Here is a 15,603-nt window from a genome sequence, read left to right as displayed (position 1 = left end):
TGTTTTACTAAATGGTGCAAAGATGAATAAAACTTACAAACTGATTCTTGCATCTTTGATAGTACCCGTCATTGTAATAACTGCCAGAGCCATAATAGCAATTCCAAAAACTTTGCATGACTGCGAGATCAATAATATTTATGATGAAAGCAATAGTACTGAATATGGAAGTGATGATGTTTAGGGAGAGGGATCCTCTGATCTGTTGAAATAAAAGGCAAATACAATTTATTATACACCTTGTAAAATATGGGTAAGCATGGATTTAATATTTGACCTTTCGTATGGGACTTCTAGCTTGGAACATTTCACTGTTCTTATTTATTGAAAAGTGTTTTTTCATCACATACATTTATTTCCAAGAAAAGAGGTTTCAAATCTACTATTGCCATGATACAGGAGAAAATGCATACATGTGGGAAGAGCCAAAAAAGTGCAGATACCCTCTGGCATATAGAGGCCCAAGACTTCTCATGGTTGATAATGCACCCAGAAGTTGGAATCAAATTAATAAATCATAATGTCCAAACTGATCATTTTTTGAAACTTTTAGCAAGCAGAGTTATTTGGTTCTAAGGGCCCTGTCTCACATAGCGAGATCGCTAGCGAGATCGCTGCTGAGTCACTAGTTTTGTGACGCAACAGCGACCTCAGTAGCGATCTCGCTATGTGTGACACGTACCAGCGATCAGGCCCCTGCTGTGAGATCGCTGGTCGTGTCGGAATGGCCTGGACCTTTTTTTGGTCGTTGAGGTCCCGCTGACATCGCTGAATCGGTGTGTGTGACACCGATCCAGCGATGTCTTCACTGGTAACCAGGGTAAACATCGGGTTACTAAGCGCAGGGCCGCGCTTAGTAACCCGATGTTTACCGTGGTTACCAGCGTAAATGTAAAAAAAAACAAACAGTACATTCTCACCATCTGATGTCCGTCAGGTCCCTTGCCGTCTGCTTCCTGCTCTGACTGACTGCCGGCCGGAAAGTGAGAGCAGATCACAGCAGTGACGTCACCGCTGCGCTCTGCTCTCACTGTACGGCGGCTCAGTCAGAGCAGGAAGCAGACGGCAAGGGACACCGAAAGGCGAGTATGTACTGTTTGTTTTTTTTGGTAACCAGGGTAAACATCGGGTTACTAAGCGCGGCCCTGCGCTTAGTAACCCGATGTTTACCCTGGTTACCCGGGTGCTGCAGGGGGACTTCGGCATCGTTGAAGACAGTTTCAATGATGCCGAAGTCGTTCCCCTGATCGTTGGTCGCTGGAGAGAGCTGTCTGTGTGACAGCTCCCCAGCGACCACACAGCGACTTACCAACGATCACGGCCAGGTCGTATCGCTGGTCGTGATCGTTGGTAAATCGCTATGTGAGACGGGGCCTTAAGGTTCTAAATAATCAGTCAACTTGCAATTTGGTTTAAGTGTGGTAGATTAACGGAGTCTCTAAAAGATTTGTATTGTCCTAAGAAAATGCTTATTGCATAAAAACTGCAAATTAAAAACTTTTGTCTAGCAATTTAAGCACTTCTTTAAGAAGGGAAATTGTAAAAAATAAGTTCTTTGAAAATGTAAAAATATATACAGTATACACTCACCGGCCACTTTATTAGGTACACCATGCTAGTAACGGGTTGGACCCCCTTTTGCCTTCAGAACTGCCTCAATTCTTCGTGGCATAGATTCAACAAGGTGCTGGAAGCATTCCTCAGAGATTTTGGTCCATATTGACATGATGGCATCACACAGTTGCCGCAGATTTGTCGGCTGCACATCCCAAAGATGCTCCATACAAGGCAGGATGGATCCATGCTTTCATGTTGTTTACGCCAAATTCTGACCCTACCATCCGAATGTCGCAGCAGAAATCGAGACTCATCAGACCAAGCAACGTTTTTCCAATCTTCTACTGTCCAATTTCGATGAGCTTGTACAAATTGTAGCCTCAGTTTCCTGTTCTTAGCTGAAAGGAGTGGTACCCGGTGTGGTCTTCTGCTGCTGTAGCCCATCTGCCTCAAAGTTCGACGCACTGTGCGTTCAGAGATGCTCTTAGGCCTACCTTGGTTGTAACGGGTGGCGATTTGAGTCACTGTTGCCTTTCTATCAGCTCGAACCAGTCTGCCCATTCTCCTCTGACCTCTGGCATCAACAAGGCATTTCCGCCCACAGAACTGCCGCTCACTGGATTTTTTTTCTTTTTCGGACCATTCTCTGTAAACCCTAGAGATGGTTGTGCGTGAAAATCCCAGTAGATCAGCAGTTTCTGAAATACTCAGACCAGCCCTTCTGGCACCAACAACCATGCCACGTTCAAAGGCACTCAAATCACCTTTCTTCCCCATACTGATGCTCGGTTTGAACTGCAGGAGATTGTCTTGACCATGTCTACATGCCTAAATGCACTGAGTTGCCGCCATGTGATTGGCTGATTAGAAATTAAGTGTTAACAAGAAGTTGGACAGGTGTACCTAATAAAGTGGCCAGTGAGTGTATACTGTAGGCACTGATTCCTTAATTTGTGGTGGAAAATTGGTGTAAAACTGTTGCAAATGTTGCAACATTTTTGAGCAACACCTATTTGCACAAAAATATTTGTGGCTTTTGGGTCACTTAATCCGTACTAGCACACAATCTCCTGACTGGAGCTGTTTGCCTAACATCAGAGGCCGACCTGAGTGTGTCACCTTCCGAAACTTCTGCTCGACCAACCGTCTCACTGTCTGGAGTTGGTGCTGGTGTTCTCGGATACAGGTGCTTCGACTGCTACCTGGTCAGGGGCCTTCCGAGTCAAACTCCAGCTTTGTAATATCCCAATCACTTTATTCAAACAGCGGAATATAGGGCGTATAACCAGTTGTCCCGTGGACTCGATTGTTGTAGACCAAAACCAACTAAGAAATGAATTTGGGACGCTTTTTGTGGGTGCTACGGTGTGGTTCAATTTCTGTAGAGATGGTACAGCTCTTTCATTACTCTTCCCAGCGCAGGCCCCTTGGTCAGAATGAATCCTCTTTGGGCACCATATATGCAAATTTTACTTGAATAGGGGCCCTCTGTTCCTGAGGTTTGTTCAGCTTGCAATGGTGACATCTTCGCAGGCCTCTTTCACAACCTGTTACAGTGGGGCCAATACACCAGCTGCTGCAACCACTGAAAGACCTTCTGAGCATCCAAGTGAGCACCACTCTCATGAGCTTCTTTAGCGAACTGCACCACCAACCCTATGGAGCCACCAACTTCTAAACAGAAATCCATCTCTCACGAAGAGCCTCTCCCTTTGGCTCAAGAGTAGAGTAGTCCTATCCTCCAGGCCAAACCTTTGTCAAAGGATGTGCCATTTCCTTAGCTCCACTTGTTTGGGATCGGGCTACTGTAGGAGTATCCACTCATCTCTGGGGCGCCCCAGGATTTGGGTGGGTCTAGACTCTTGGATGGTTATAACATCTGTTTGAATTCTGGAATCTCATAACATTCAAGTTCTTCATCCACATCCTTCTTTTGGTCTACTTGATTGACTAGGGTCAGAGCATCCGCAAGCGCGTTCTGAGATTTGGGCCAGTAGGAGATCCTGTACTGATATTTGGACATTCTCGTGGCCCATCTTTCTCAATTTTGCATTTTCCAGGTGAGCCAGGGGATTATTGTTCATCTGCATGCGTCTTTCTGACCTCGACAATCACTGCAATTTTTTGGCCATAGCCCACACCAGCGCCAGCAGCTCCAGCCTAAACGAATTATAGTTGTCTGGGTTCTTTTCAGTCTCTCTCAGTGACTGCCTGGCATAGGGAATCACCCTTTCTCTTCCTTCCTGCACCTGGGCGAGTACCGGTCCTAGTCCATACAGGCTTCTGTTGGTGTACAGCATGAAGGGCTGAGAGAAGTCTTCGTAAGCTAAGATGGGAACATCCATCAGTGTCATCTTTAATGTCTAAAAGGTTCCCCTTGCCTATGGTCTCACTGGATTGGCTACTGCTTGGCTCCCCTGCAGTTTCTTGTAGCAACTTGTTGAGTGGTGCTGCGATCTTGGCAAAAAAATTATGACTCTGTGGTAGCATCCAGCCCTTCCCAGGAATGCTCTCAGTTCTCTCAGATTGGTAAGAATGGGCCACTTTTGTACTGCAACCACCTTCCCCATGGTGGGGAATGCTCCCAGATATTCAATCTCCCTCTTAAACAAGTGACACTTTCGGGGTTTGACTGTTAACCCAAGTCTTTGAAGCCACTCCAACACTTGTTCTAGCCAGATAAGGTGATCTTCGAACTTGGAGGAGTAAATGATGATGTCATCAAGATATATATGAGTCGTTTCAAAGTTTGGATCAGCCAAGCATCTCTTCCTCAGGCACTGGAATGTCACTGGTGCATACAGTATATCAGACCGAAAGGCATCTGGTTAAATTCAAATAGGCCCATAGAGAGGATAAAGGCCATCTGCAGGTGATCTTCAGCAGCCACCAGGACCTGCCAGTAGCCGCTGGCTAGGTTGAATGAGAAGTACTTGGCCTTTCCCAGAGTGGACAGGGATTCTTCGATCCTGGGCAAGTGGTAGAAACCCTGCAATGTGGAAGTTTTCAGCCTTCGGTAGTCCACGCTTCAGAACATCAGCGTATCATCTTTCTTTTGAACTAGCACAATAAGTACCACTCAGAGGCTCTGGCTTTTGCGGATCACTCCATTGCGCAGCATGTGTTACAGCAGTTCTTTCACCTCTAGGTACATCTGAGATGGGATTTGCCGATATGTTTGTCAAATGGAAGCAGCAGTTCCCATGGGGATCTCGTGCTGTATAGCCTGGGTGCATCCAAAGGAATCTTCGTGAAATGCAAACTGTTATGGACCTGGTGGTTAGGAGCACCCGGAATGACCTGATGGTTAAACTGTAGAACAGGACAAGCTCTGGGAAGTGGGAGCTCTGCTGACCGCAAACTCTAATCCTATCACACAAACACTAGAAATAGCCGTGGAACGTACCTAACTCTGCCTAGACGCCTCTTCACAGCCTAAGAGCTAACTACCCCTAAAGATAGGAAATAAAGCCTTACCTTGCCTCAGAGAAATTCCCCAAAGGAAAGAGCAGCCCCCCACAAATATTAACTGTGAGTTAAGATGGAAGTCACAAACACAGGAATGAAACAGGTTTTAGCAAAGGAGGCCAGACTTCACTAAACAGATAGAGGATAGAACAGGTATCTTTGCGGTCAGCACAAAAAACTACAAAAGACCACGCAGAGTGTGCAAAAAGACCCCCGCACCGACTCACGGTGCGGAGGTGCCACTCTGCATCCCAGAGCTTCCAGCTAGCAAGGCAATATCATGATAGCAAGCTGGACAAGAAAACAATGAACAGCAAAATAACTAGCAGGGACATAGCTTCTGCTGGAGTAGACAGGTCATCAGAAGGATCCAGGAGAGATCTGAACCAGTACTAAGACATTGACAGCTGGCATGGAGTAACTATCTAAGTGGAGTTAAATAGGGAAGCCAGCCTAGCCATAAATGAGGCCAGCTGAGGAAGGGATCTCAGAACCAGCAGCTCCACTCACAGCCACCAGAGGGAGTCCATGGACAGAACTCGCCGAAGTACCATTCATGACCACAGGAGGGAGTTCGAGAACGGAATTCACAACAGCAAACACTCCTCGTTATAGCTGCAGCAAATGATAGACCTGTCCAACTTGTTTTGAGGAGAATTCCAAGAGATTTGACTTCATTTGTTTGAAGAGATGGCAGCCGGCTAGTGGTTTGCTTCTTTCCTTTTGACCATCGAGTGACATCGCCAAGGGCCATGGGTCTCCTCATCCAGACTTTAATTCTATAGCATCGGCCTTGGTAACATTTTCCGGCATCACGCAAGCTTGTGTGAGCTACCAATAGTCCGGAGATCGTTTCATCGCCCTCTATCGGTTCAATTTGGACATCCACCGTTCCAAGGATACATGAGCCAGTATTGGCATAGTTAGCACATTCACTCCACTGCTGGTAGTGTCATTGTGGCTTTTGGGGGCATCAGCACTTTGCAGAGGCACTGGGAGGCAGCAGGTTACTTCTAAATTTGGTTGACTTGCACGGGCTGCAGGAACACCTTCTTGCTGGCTTGGTCATGAGAGGTACGGGTCCAACTGTTTCTGTCTGGGCCATCATCCAGGAACTGCCCTACTTCCTGTAACACATTCATCCCCAGAGTCACAATGGGTCTTCCTCCTCCAGAGCACTTTACCAGCACTATCCATTTTTGGCCCAGCTCTGTTCTACACACCCATACAGACATCCACACTACTCCAACCACTGGAATGGGCAGTTGGTTAGCTGCCAATAGTTGGATAGTGGGTTCTTTCTTGGAGTGGGTGGCTTCGGCAAAGTGAATCTGAAAGTATTTTTCAGGCATATTGGTTACCTGGTACAACGTATACATCAAGCAACACATAAACTGCCCATTAAACCCAGCCTAGGCGATGGGTCTATCAGAGACAATATCTCTTTATCTCTGCCTTCTGGGGCTTGGAACCCTACGGTGTGCTCCTTGACTGTGGGATTTGTTAGTTTAATGGACACCCCCTTCTCCTTCTCTTCTGGTTTGGACAGTCTTGTGATATATTCACCTTCAACCGCAGGTCCAACATTCTGGCATGCATTCCACTGATGGGCTGCTGACGGGGCTCATGGGAAGCTGCTTTCATTTTCGGATCTCCCTTCACATCAGGTCATGGGAGCAGACATGGCAACACTAGTGGGGGTCCCCTTGATACATTGCAGCTTGCCTTGGATATCCCGTATTTCCTGGTATAGCTCCTGGGCCCAGTCAGCCCACACCGCAACCTTCGGGACAGGGGCTTCTCATTCTGGGACCCAGGCCTTGGCCCCAACCTCTAGAAAGCTCTGATCTGGATTCAAGCATAGGCACTCCTTTAAGGTCTGTCTCAGGTAGGGGTCCTGGCAACCAGTTGATCCCGCAGTACTTCATCTAATGGCCTCAGACCTCTGTACCGATCTTGAGTCTTTTAGTGATATGGGCCATCAATTCCAGCGTGTTTACATCCTGGGCTAGTCTGTGAGTCTGTGGTGTCACCGTGCATGTTCTCTAAAATTTTAATAACTTTATCCTCAGTGTCACGGTCTCTAGGCTAGTGGTTTATGACAGTCTGTCGGGCCTCCTTGCCAAAGGTCAAAAGGGCTAATTATGCCTGTACTGCAAGGGTCAGGCTGTACATGAACAGTATACTCCTCATTCTGTCTATCTAATCCCACAGTGATACACTGCTTCCGGTGAAGTTCAGAAGATTGCTGAGCATAACCTCGAGGTGTATAATGCCTGCCACTTGGCTTTCAAATGAGATGGAGCTTATTCTGTACTCTAGAAAGAATTATGACCAGGAAGTGTGTTTCATATATCTATGAAACACAGACCCTGCTTGTATTACCTTAATTGGCTTTACCTTCAGGTCTTCTTAGCTGAGCTAACTGTCTCATATATGCTTTTATGCCAGTTAGATCATTTCAGAAGACACTATGGTTAGGTCGGGAATTTCCACATTAGACAGACATGTTAAACAGGTCTTAAAAGGGCCCATATGTGCCAATATGGATTAAAATAATAATGACCACTATCCTCACTTTGATCAAGTGACATTAACAAAACACAACACCATTTATAAAGTCACTCACCAAGCAGACGTTGGGTTTATGATGAGCAGAAATTGTCAGAGCTCCTGCAATGATGTACTGTAAAAATAATAAATAATTTTTAATACAGTGCCCTACCTGTAAATAAGCTTGACAGATAACATTGTACCACTTATAACACTGTCTTCACGTTCACAGTGTTGATACTTCCCCAATTACTTGAAGTCATTCAAAATTTTCCCTATCCTTCTTGCCATACCTCTAAGTGACAGAAAATTTGTATCATATAACATGCCTTTGATCCTAACTAGTCTCAGAACTATTCAAAACTCTTCAGCTACAGTATATTGCTGTATCTCATGCAGGACACTGCTGTATTAGTAGTTCTGTTTCCTCCCTGTGCAGGTTCTCCTCTTACTACCCCCAGCATCTAGTCTGGGATCAGCAGTTGCCTTCATATATAGTCAATTATCATCATTTGCTTTTATAGAAGTGTGGTCTTTCCTGATTGATTAAAACTGAAAACCTGTAGCATGGCAGACCAAAATGCTAGCAGTGAACAGGCAGCACTGCTAAAGATGGGAGGATTTTCTCTACCTGATGATCTAAATGGTATTTTCCTCTTTACAGGCACTCTGTATACCAGTATATCGCTATACTGTATACTTGTATATTAGAAGGTAAATGAACGTAAAAAATATTTTTTCCTATGAAATTACTAATAAATAATGAAAAATAATTAAAACATTCACATTTTACCTCACGACATACGGCGGGTGAAAACTTTTGTATCCATTTTACTTTTTTACTAGTCCATCATACCAGCCATATACTACACAAACATACTGCAGGCTGGTGTTGCAGTTTACTTTCTGTGCATGTACCTAACAATTTTACTTTCTTTCTTGGTCATGAATTTTTGTCAGGATGAGAAGTAGAATATTGTTTACATACAAACATTTTAATTTTTGCATACCACCAGTTTTACAAGTCTACTTTTCAACTGTATACTCCAAAACTATACTGTGGCTTTGGAAGCATGAACCTAACTTTCATCTGCTGCTACATCATCTTTTTCGGTTAAGGGGGTTTAATTTGCCTAGCAAAAATTTGAAAAAGAAATTACACTGTTTAGACATTTCATTATTCCAGTCAAGTCTGGCAAACCTGTATAAGTTTACCACTTGGAGGCATGTAAACATCTCACTGGTACTATAGGCGGCCTATTGTTGCATTATCCTTTTTGTACACCACATGTACCCTTCCTAGCATTGATTCCATGTTTTTGCAGAGTTTGAAAACAGTTGTTAAACTTTTCTGTAAATTTTAGATTTTTTTTCAAATTGCATTGCAAATCAAAAAGTGTTCCTGGCAACCATTCCATGACTAAAAATACTGAACTGTCAATGGCTGTGAGGCATTTAGTATAAAAGCCACCCTCCCCTCGTGACATGCCAACACAACAATGTTTGATTAAGTATTGTAGTGGTCTACTAGTGAGTTGTGAGATCCCCTGGTCCTGGTGTGGTCAATGTCCTGAACCTGAAGTGCGTGGTCCTTTTGCATCCAGTCCTGAACCCAAAGGCATTGGGCCTTGTGTGGCCATTTTTGAACCTAAAGTCCCTGGTCTTTGTGCGGCCAGTCCTGAACGCTGAAGCTGCTCCAACGGTACCTAGACCAATATCAGAGACCTGTGTCTGAACGTGTGTCGATAATTCTGCGTATCTGGACTGTCCTATCAGTCTCCGAATCAGCCCTGCCTGAGAATCCGTGTCAGTAGCTGTTCTCCTCGAGGATCCTGAACCTAGTAGCTTGAACGTAGCCCAAGTCCGTGTCCGTGTCTGTGTCATTAACTGTTCTGCAGAGGATCCTAAACCTAGTTATCTGAACAGAGTCTGAGTCTATACCTGTGTCAACATACCTGACCCCTGGGGTCAACAGCTGCAATACCGGGGACTGCCTAGGAGTGGTATCTGGCGGCTACCTGCAGGTAAAGCCTGACTCCACCATCAGGAGCTCTAGTGAACACCAGGTACCTGCTTAGCTATGCCCTTCCTAGACAAGCCCGACCCCATGGCAGTGTGTCCACGAACAACGTGCACCACATAAATGCGTAACAGTTTGCTTCGGCCTTAGGCTCAACTGATCCCCAGTCCTCTCTGCGCTAGGAGTTGTATTGGCAGCTGGACTGCCAGCAAAAGAACCAGGGAATAATTTTGTTTCATCTGCTGACATTTGTTGTAACTTTTCAACCAGAAACGTATACCTCCAGAGTGGAATCCATCCTGCCTGATCCACAATGGTACTATGGGGATCCGAAGCAGTGCCGTGGGTTCCTAGAGCAGTGCATGCGGCACTATGAAGTTTTGGGCCATCAGTTTTTTTCTGATTGGATCAAGGTGGGATTTCTAATGTCCTACCTAGCAGGAGATGCATTAATGTGGCTTAACACCCCATGGATCCTGTGACCTCAAGCGTGCAGGCCTTCCTGGTGGCCTTCCGAAAGGTCCTCAATGAGACGAGTCTTGTATCTTCTGTGACATCTTCCCTTCCCAACTTCCAGGAGCAACCCAGTGAGGTGACACCTGAGAGGAGTTAATCATGCCTGGCCTTATCCTTCCAAAGACTGCGATTAGCTGGCTGAACAGAAGCTGGAACTCAGTTGTGAAAAGGGATTATGGTAACACTGCAGTTGTATGGAACATTCCGGCAGTCTTTGTCCTGAGAAGTCTAAAAACTTCAAAGCCTTGGGCCATCCATGTCAAGAAAATTCCCTCTCTACTGATTACTGTGACTGTATTCATGGCAAATGGAGGCTTCAGTTTGGAGGAAAAGTTGTTGCTGGAGGCCGTGAAGAGTTGGGGACAGATTCCCATCCATCTGCTTCAGAATCTGGTGAGGATGTTCTCAGGTGAAAGACGAGCTCTACCAAAAAACTGTCAAGTCATTTCTGAACATCTAGAGCTCCAGATAGAAGCACTACATACGGAGAAGATTACCTACCACGTGCTGCCTATTTCATTCCATCAACTTCCGTTCAGTCATCCGTAGCTCCGGAGCTGAGAACTCGACAGCCCATTCTAGTCTGGTGTTACCAAGAAGTGCTTCGTTGGGGACACTCGATTCACAAGAGGTGTCTGGTCCCCATATGACAAGTAATCTGCCCACCTCGTGAATGTATCATCTTGCAGACCAAACTGAAGATGGACCCAGAGAAGGTATCTTTGGTTTCTAGGTGGTCGACTGAAGAGAATGTCAAGGCGGAGGAACTGCAGTTGGGCAGTTGGTCCTTGAATCTTCTTGGGCGGTAGCTGATCTCATCAAACAGAGAGAGAATTCCCAATGCCAAGATCCTGGTACTATGCCAGCTTCGTCCTATGATGAGGATGGCTTCATGGAGAGAAGCATCCTAGTCATGAAGATGGTGAGAAATGTCACTTTTCTTCTAATGGATAGAAAATGTTGTGGTCTTGAAGAGAAGCCGTGGGAGTACTTGAAGAGGTGTTGGCCTCCAACTTCTATTCAGAGAGTCCTTGCTGTCAGGACTCTGAACATTTTTTATTACCTTTTTGTCCATTACTGCCCTTTTCCAAGATGGCATCTTTGGTCTCATATGCACTGTGTCTTCCTGCTATATAACTCCACCCCAGCCTTCAGTCTGTGCTAGAGTATTCTGCCTTGCATCCAGCTCCTGACCTCTGGTGACTCCCTGGCTATATACCTGCTCCTGTGAACCTGTGGGGTTATCCTGCTACTCTGCTCTGAGTTCCTGCTGCATACACCAGTTCCAGTAATCCTCCTTCATCTGCTGCTCGTGTTTGCTTCCATCTGCATTTGCTGGACATGTAAGCTGTTTCTGCTCTGCAAGAACCTGAGACTATTACCCAGACCTCCCTGGTTGAGCTAAGATATTATTTGAACTGCCTTATAAGCATATCTATCTGTGTTGTGGACTAAGCAAGGACTTATTCATGTCAAGTATCCTCAAGAATAATTGTGCTTCATAGACTTTCTGCGTGATTGCATTTTCCTCTGCAGTTTCCTATAGACTGCTGAGCTGCATTTGATATTTGCACCAAGTGTTGTGGACTTGAGTTTCTCTCTGCACCTGTTTGAATCACCGTGTGATAATATAGACATTAACACTTATAAAACTGTGTCCTGTAGTTGTCTTGTTCCACGCAAAGAGTCTCCTGAGTTATCCCCTATAATTATTACAGGATACTCTAGCCTAAAAAAAAAGGAGACTGCTGGAACAATGACTGCAGAAAGCAGACTAGAGCAGGTGTTTTCCATAATTAGATCACTGCAGAAAGATGTGGAAGGTCTGCAAAAGAAGTTTGGAAGCTTTGAACTCAATTAACAAGTATTTGGACAGACTTTGCAGGACTTAAGCACCCGCATGGCAGCCCAGGAAAACAAACTTGCTGGCAAAGAGTCCCAGTATGGAAGGGCTTTTCAGGACATAAGCACGCAAATAGCTGCACAAGCAACTTTTCCATCTGGGCAACCGCCACCAGCTAGCCCACCTAAGTTGCCCCCATTCAGATTTAATGGTGATCGCGACAAATTTCGTGGCTTTGTGAATCAATGTATGCTATATTTTGATGTGCATGCTGGCCGTTTTCCTAATGATAGATCCAAAGTATTGTGTGTAATAATGCTGCTGACCGCACGAGCGCTCGCCTGGGCGAATCCAATGACTAAGTCTCGTGACCCACGGTTAAATAACTTGGATGATTTCTTGGCCACTATGGCATTAATGTTTGATGATCCTAATTGCCGTGCAACCGCTGAATCTGCTTTATTCTCTTTACGCAAGGCAAAACATTCTGTTATTAAGTATGCTACTGAATTCAGGAGATTAGCGGTAGATACCAATTGGGACAGTTATGCACAATTGCCTATTTTTAAAAGGGGTCTGTCTAGTATTGTAAAAGATGAACTAGCTCGCTCTGAGTCACCACAAGAGCTAAAGACATTTATACAGCATTGTGTGCGCATTGACATTCGCCTTACTGAGCGTAGGCAGGAGAAGTTTGCTGCATATAACCGTATTTCTAACTTTTCACTTCCTTCCAAAGAGCCTGCAGGTAAAACATCTCGGGAGGTGGAGGAGGTGCCCATGCAAATTGATTCCGTTCAGAGGCGCGAGATCAATGAGCGCCTGGAGCATCGCCTTCGTGAAAGTCTATGTTTCTACTGCGGCCAGTCTGACCACTTCTTGATCAATTGTCCTAGACGGCCTAACAAGGTGCTAGCAGCAGTAGGGGAGTATGACAACTGTGATGATGAATCTGACATCTCTGAATGTAGCCTGTCTTTAAACGCTGTATTCCATTCACTTTCTATGACTTCACCCCCAAGGAGCTTAAGGAAAAGAACTCTCACTGTTCTCTCCCTATTAAGATCCTGTGTTCAGGACAGTGGATTTCCAGTGCAGCTATGATTGACTCTGGTGCAGGTGGCAATTTCATGGATATCGCATTTGCCAAGGAACATGGTATTGAAATTCAGCAAAGAGCCTCTCCAATTACCATGGAAACAGTGGATGGGTCACCTTTAATCTCTGGGCCTGTGGATCAGGAGACCGTACCCCTTGAAATTTTGTTGGAGCCTAATCATCAGGAGCAACTTTCTTTCTTGCTAATTTCTTCTCATTTTCCTGTGATTTTAGGCATTCCTTGGTTGCGTTCTCAGAACCCAATTATCAACTGGGAGACTAAGGAGATTACCTTTCCAACAAGGAGCAGCTCAGCGTTAACAGAAGCTGTCCCTGAGTCCACGGCTACGGAACCACATGTACAGGTATTTTATTTACCTTCAACATATAAAGAGTAGGGTTGAGCGAAACGGGTCGATCATTTTCAAAAGTCGCCGACTTTTGGCTAAGTCGGCGTCTCATGAAACCCGATCCGACCCCTGTGCTTGTCGGCCATGCGGTACGCGACTTTCGCGCCAAAGTCGCGTTTCAATGACGCGAAAAGCGCCATCTCTCAGCCAATGAAGGTGAACGCAGAGTGTGGGCAGCGTGATGACATAGATCCTGGTCCCCACCATCTTAGAGAAGGGCATTGCAGTGATTGGCTTGCTGTCTGCGGCGTCACAGGGGCTATAAAGGGGCGTTCCCGCCGACCGCCATCTTACTGCTGCTGATCTGAGCTTAGGGAGAGGTTGCTGCCGCTTCGTCAGAAGCAGGGAGAGCGTTAGGCAGGGTCCACTAACCACCAAACCGCTTGTGCTGTAGCGATTTCCACTGTCCAACACCACCTTCGGTGTGCAGGAACAGTGGAAGCTATTTTTTTTTTTTTTTCCTCAGCACTGTAGCTCATTGGGCTGCCCTAGAAGGCTCCGTGATAGCTGTATTGCTGTGTGTACGCCACTGTGGAAACCAACTGCTTTTTTCAAAGCACATATCCTCTTGTTCCTTTCTGCACAGCTATCTTTTTTGTTTGTCCACACTTTTTATTTAATTTGTGCATCAGTCCACTCCTATTGCTGCCTGCCATACCTGGCTTAGATTACTGCAGGGAGATAGTAATTGTAGGACAGTCCCTGTTTTTTTTTTTGTTTTTTTTTTGGGGGGGAGATTAAGATTGGCATTTCTGCTACAGTGCCATCCCTGTGTGTGCCATCTCTCACTGAGTGGGCCATAGAAAGCCTATTTATTTTTTCCGTGATTTGTGTTCTAAATTCTACCTCAACACAAAAACACTACATCAATCAGTGGTAGAAAAATATTGGCCTCAGTCAGGGCTTGTGTGCCACTGCTGTGTGTGCTATCTCTTATTCAGTGGGCTATAGAAAGCCTATTTATTTATTTATTTTTTTTCTTATTATTTGGTTTCTAAAGTCTCCCTGAAAAAAAAATAAATAAATAAAAAAACAGTGGGAGAGTAATATTGCCCTTTCAGCTTGTGTGCCAGTCTTGACTCCTGGGTGTGCCACCTCTCTCTCTAATTGTGGGCCATAGAAAGCCTTTTTTTTTTTTTTTTTTTAAATATTATTGGGTTTCTAAAGTCTCCCTTAAAAAACAAAAAATACATAAAAAAACAGTGGGAGAGTAATATTGCCCTTTCAGCTTGTGTGCCAGTCTTGACTCCTGGGTGTGCCACCTCTCTCTCTCTAATTGTGGGCCATAGAAAGCCTTTTTTTTTTTTTTTTTTTTAATATTATTTGGTTTCTAAAGTCTCCCTTAAAAAACAAAAAATACATAAAAAAACAGTGGGAGAGTAATATTGCCCTTTCAGCTTGTGTGCCAGTCTTGACTCCTGGGTGTGCCACCTCTTTCTCTCATTCAGTGGGCCATAGAAAGGCTATTTATTTTTTTTGTTTTTTTAATATTATTTGGTTTCTAAAGTCTCCCTGAAAATAAAAAAAAAAAAACTTAAAAAAACAGTGGGAGAGTAATATTGCCCTTTCAGCTTGTGCGCCAGTCTTGACTCCTGGGTGTGCCACCTCTCTCTCTCTAATTGTGGGCCATAGAAAGCCTTTTTTTTTTTGTTTTTTTTTTAATATTATTTGGTTTCTAAAGTCTCCCTTAAAAAACAAAAAATACATAAAAAAACAGTGGGAGAGTAATATTGCCCTTTCAGCTTGTGTGCCAGTCTTGACTCCTGGGTGTGCCACCTCTCTCTCTCATTCAGTGGGCCATAGAAAGGCTATTTATTTTTTTGGTTTTTTTAATATTATTTGGTTTCTAAAGTCTCCCTGAAAAAAAAAAAAAACATAAAAAAACAGTGGGAGAGTAATATTGCCCTTTCAGCTTGTGTGCCAGTCTTGACTCCTGGGTGTGCCACCTCTCTCCCTCTCATTCAGTGGGCCATAGAAAGCCTATTTATTTATTTTTTTAAATATTATTGGGTTTCTAAAGTCTCCCTTAAAAAACAAAAAATACATAAAAAAACAGTGGGAGAGTAATATTGCCCTTTCAGCTTGTGTGCCAGTCTTGACTCCTGGGTGTGCCACCTCTCTCTCATTCAGTGGGCCAT

General features: G+C 44.7%; 1 protein-coding gene across 4 annotated transcripts in view; it reads right to left on the bottom strand.

Moving 5' to 3' along the window:
* The window catches only part of LOC143764880 (membrane-spanning 4-domains subfamily A member 4A-like), a 328,843-nt gene that overhangs the window by 170,051 nt on the left and 143,189 nt on the right, over positions 1 to 15,603 (bottom strand). For all 4 annotated transcript variants that reach the window (XM_077250944.1, XM_077250946.1, XM_077250945.1 and 1 more), the window contains exons 4-5: positions 7,655 to 7,711; positions 38 to 202 (exon numbers count right to left, since the gene is read on the bottom strand). In XM_077250944.1, coding sequence (XP_077107059.1) covers positions 38 to 202; positions 7,655 to 7,711 — 222 coding nt within the window. The remainder of the gene's footprint in view (positions 1 to 37; positions 203 to 7,654; positions 7,712 to 15,603) is intronic.

This window comes from Ranitomeya variabilis, chromosome 4 (genome assembly GCF_051348905.1).
Source record: "Ranitomeya variabilis isolate aRanVar5 chromosome 4, aRanVar5.hap1, whole genome shotgun sequence".
Taxonomy (NCBI): Eukaryota; Metazoa; Chordata; class Amphibia; order Anura; family Dendrobatidae; genus Ranitomeya; species Ranitomeya variabilis.
The sequence above is the reverse complement of the archived record's forward strand: the minus strand, read 5'-3'. Positions and strand labels throughout refer to the sequence as shown.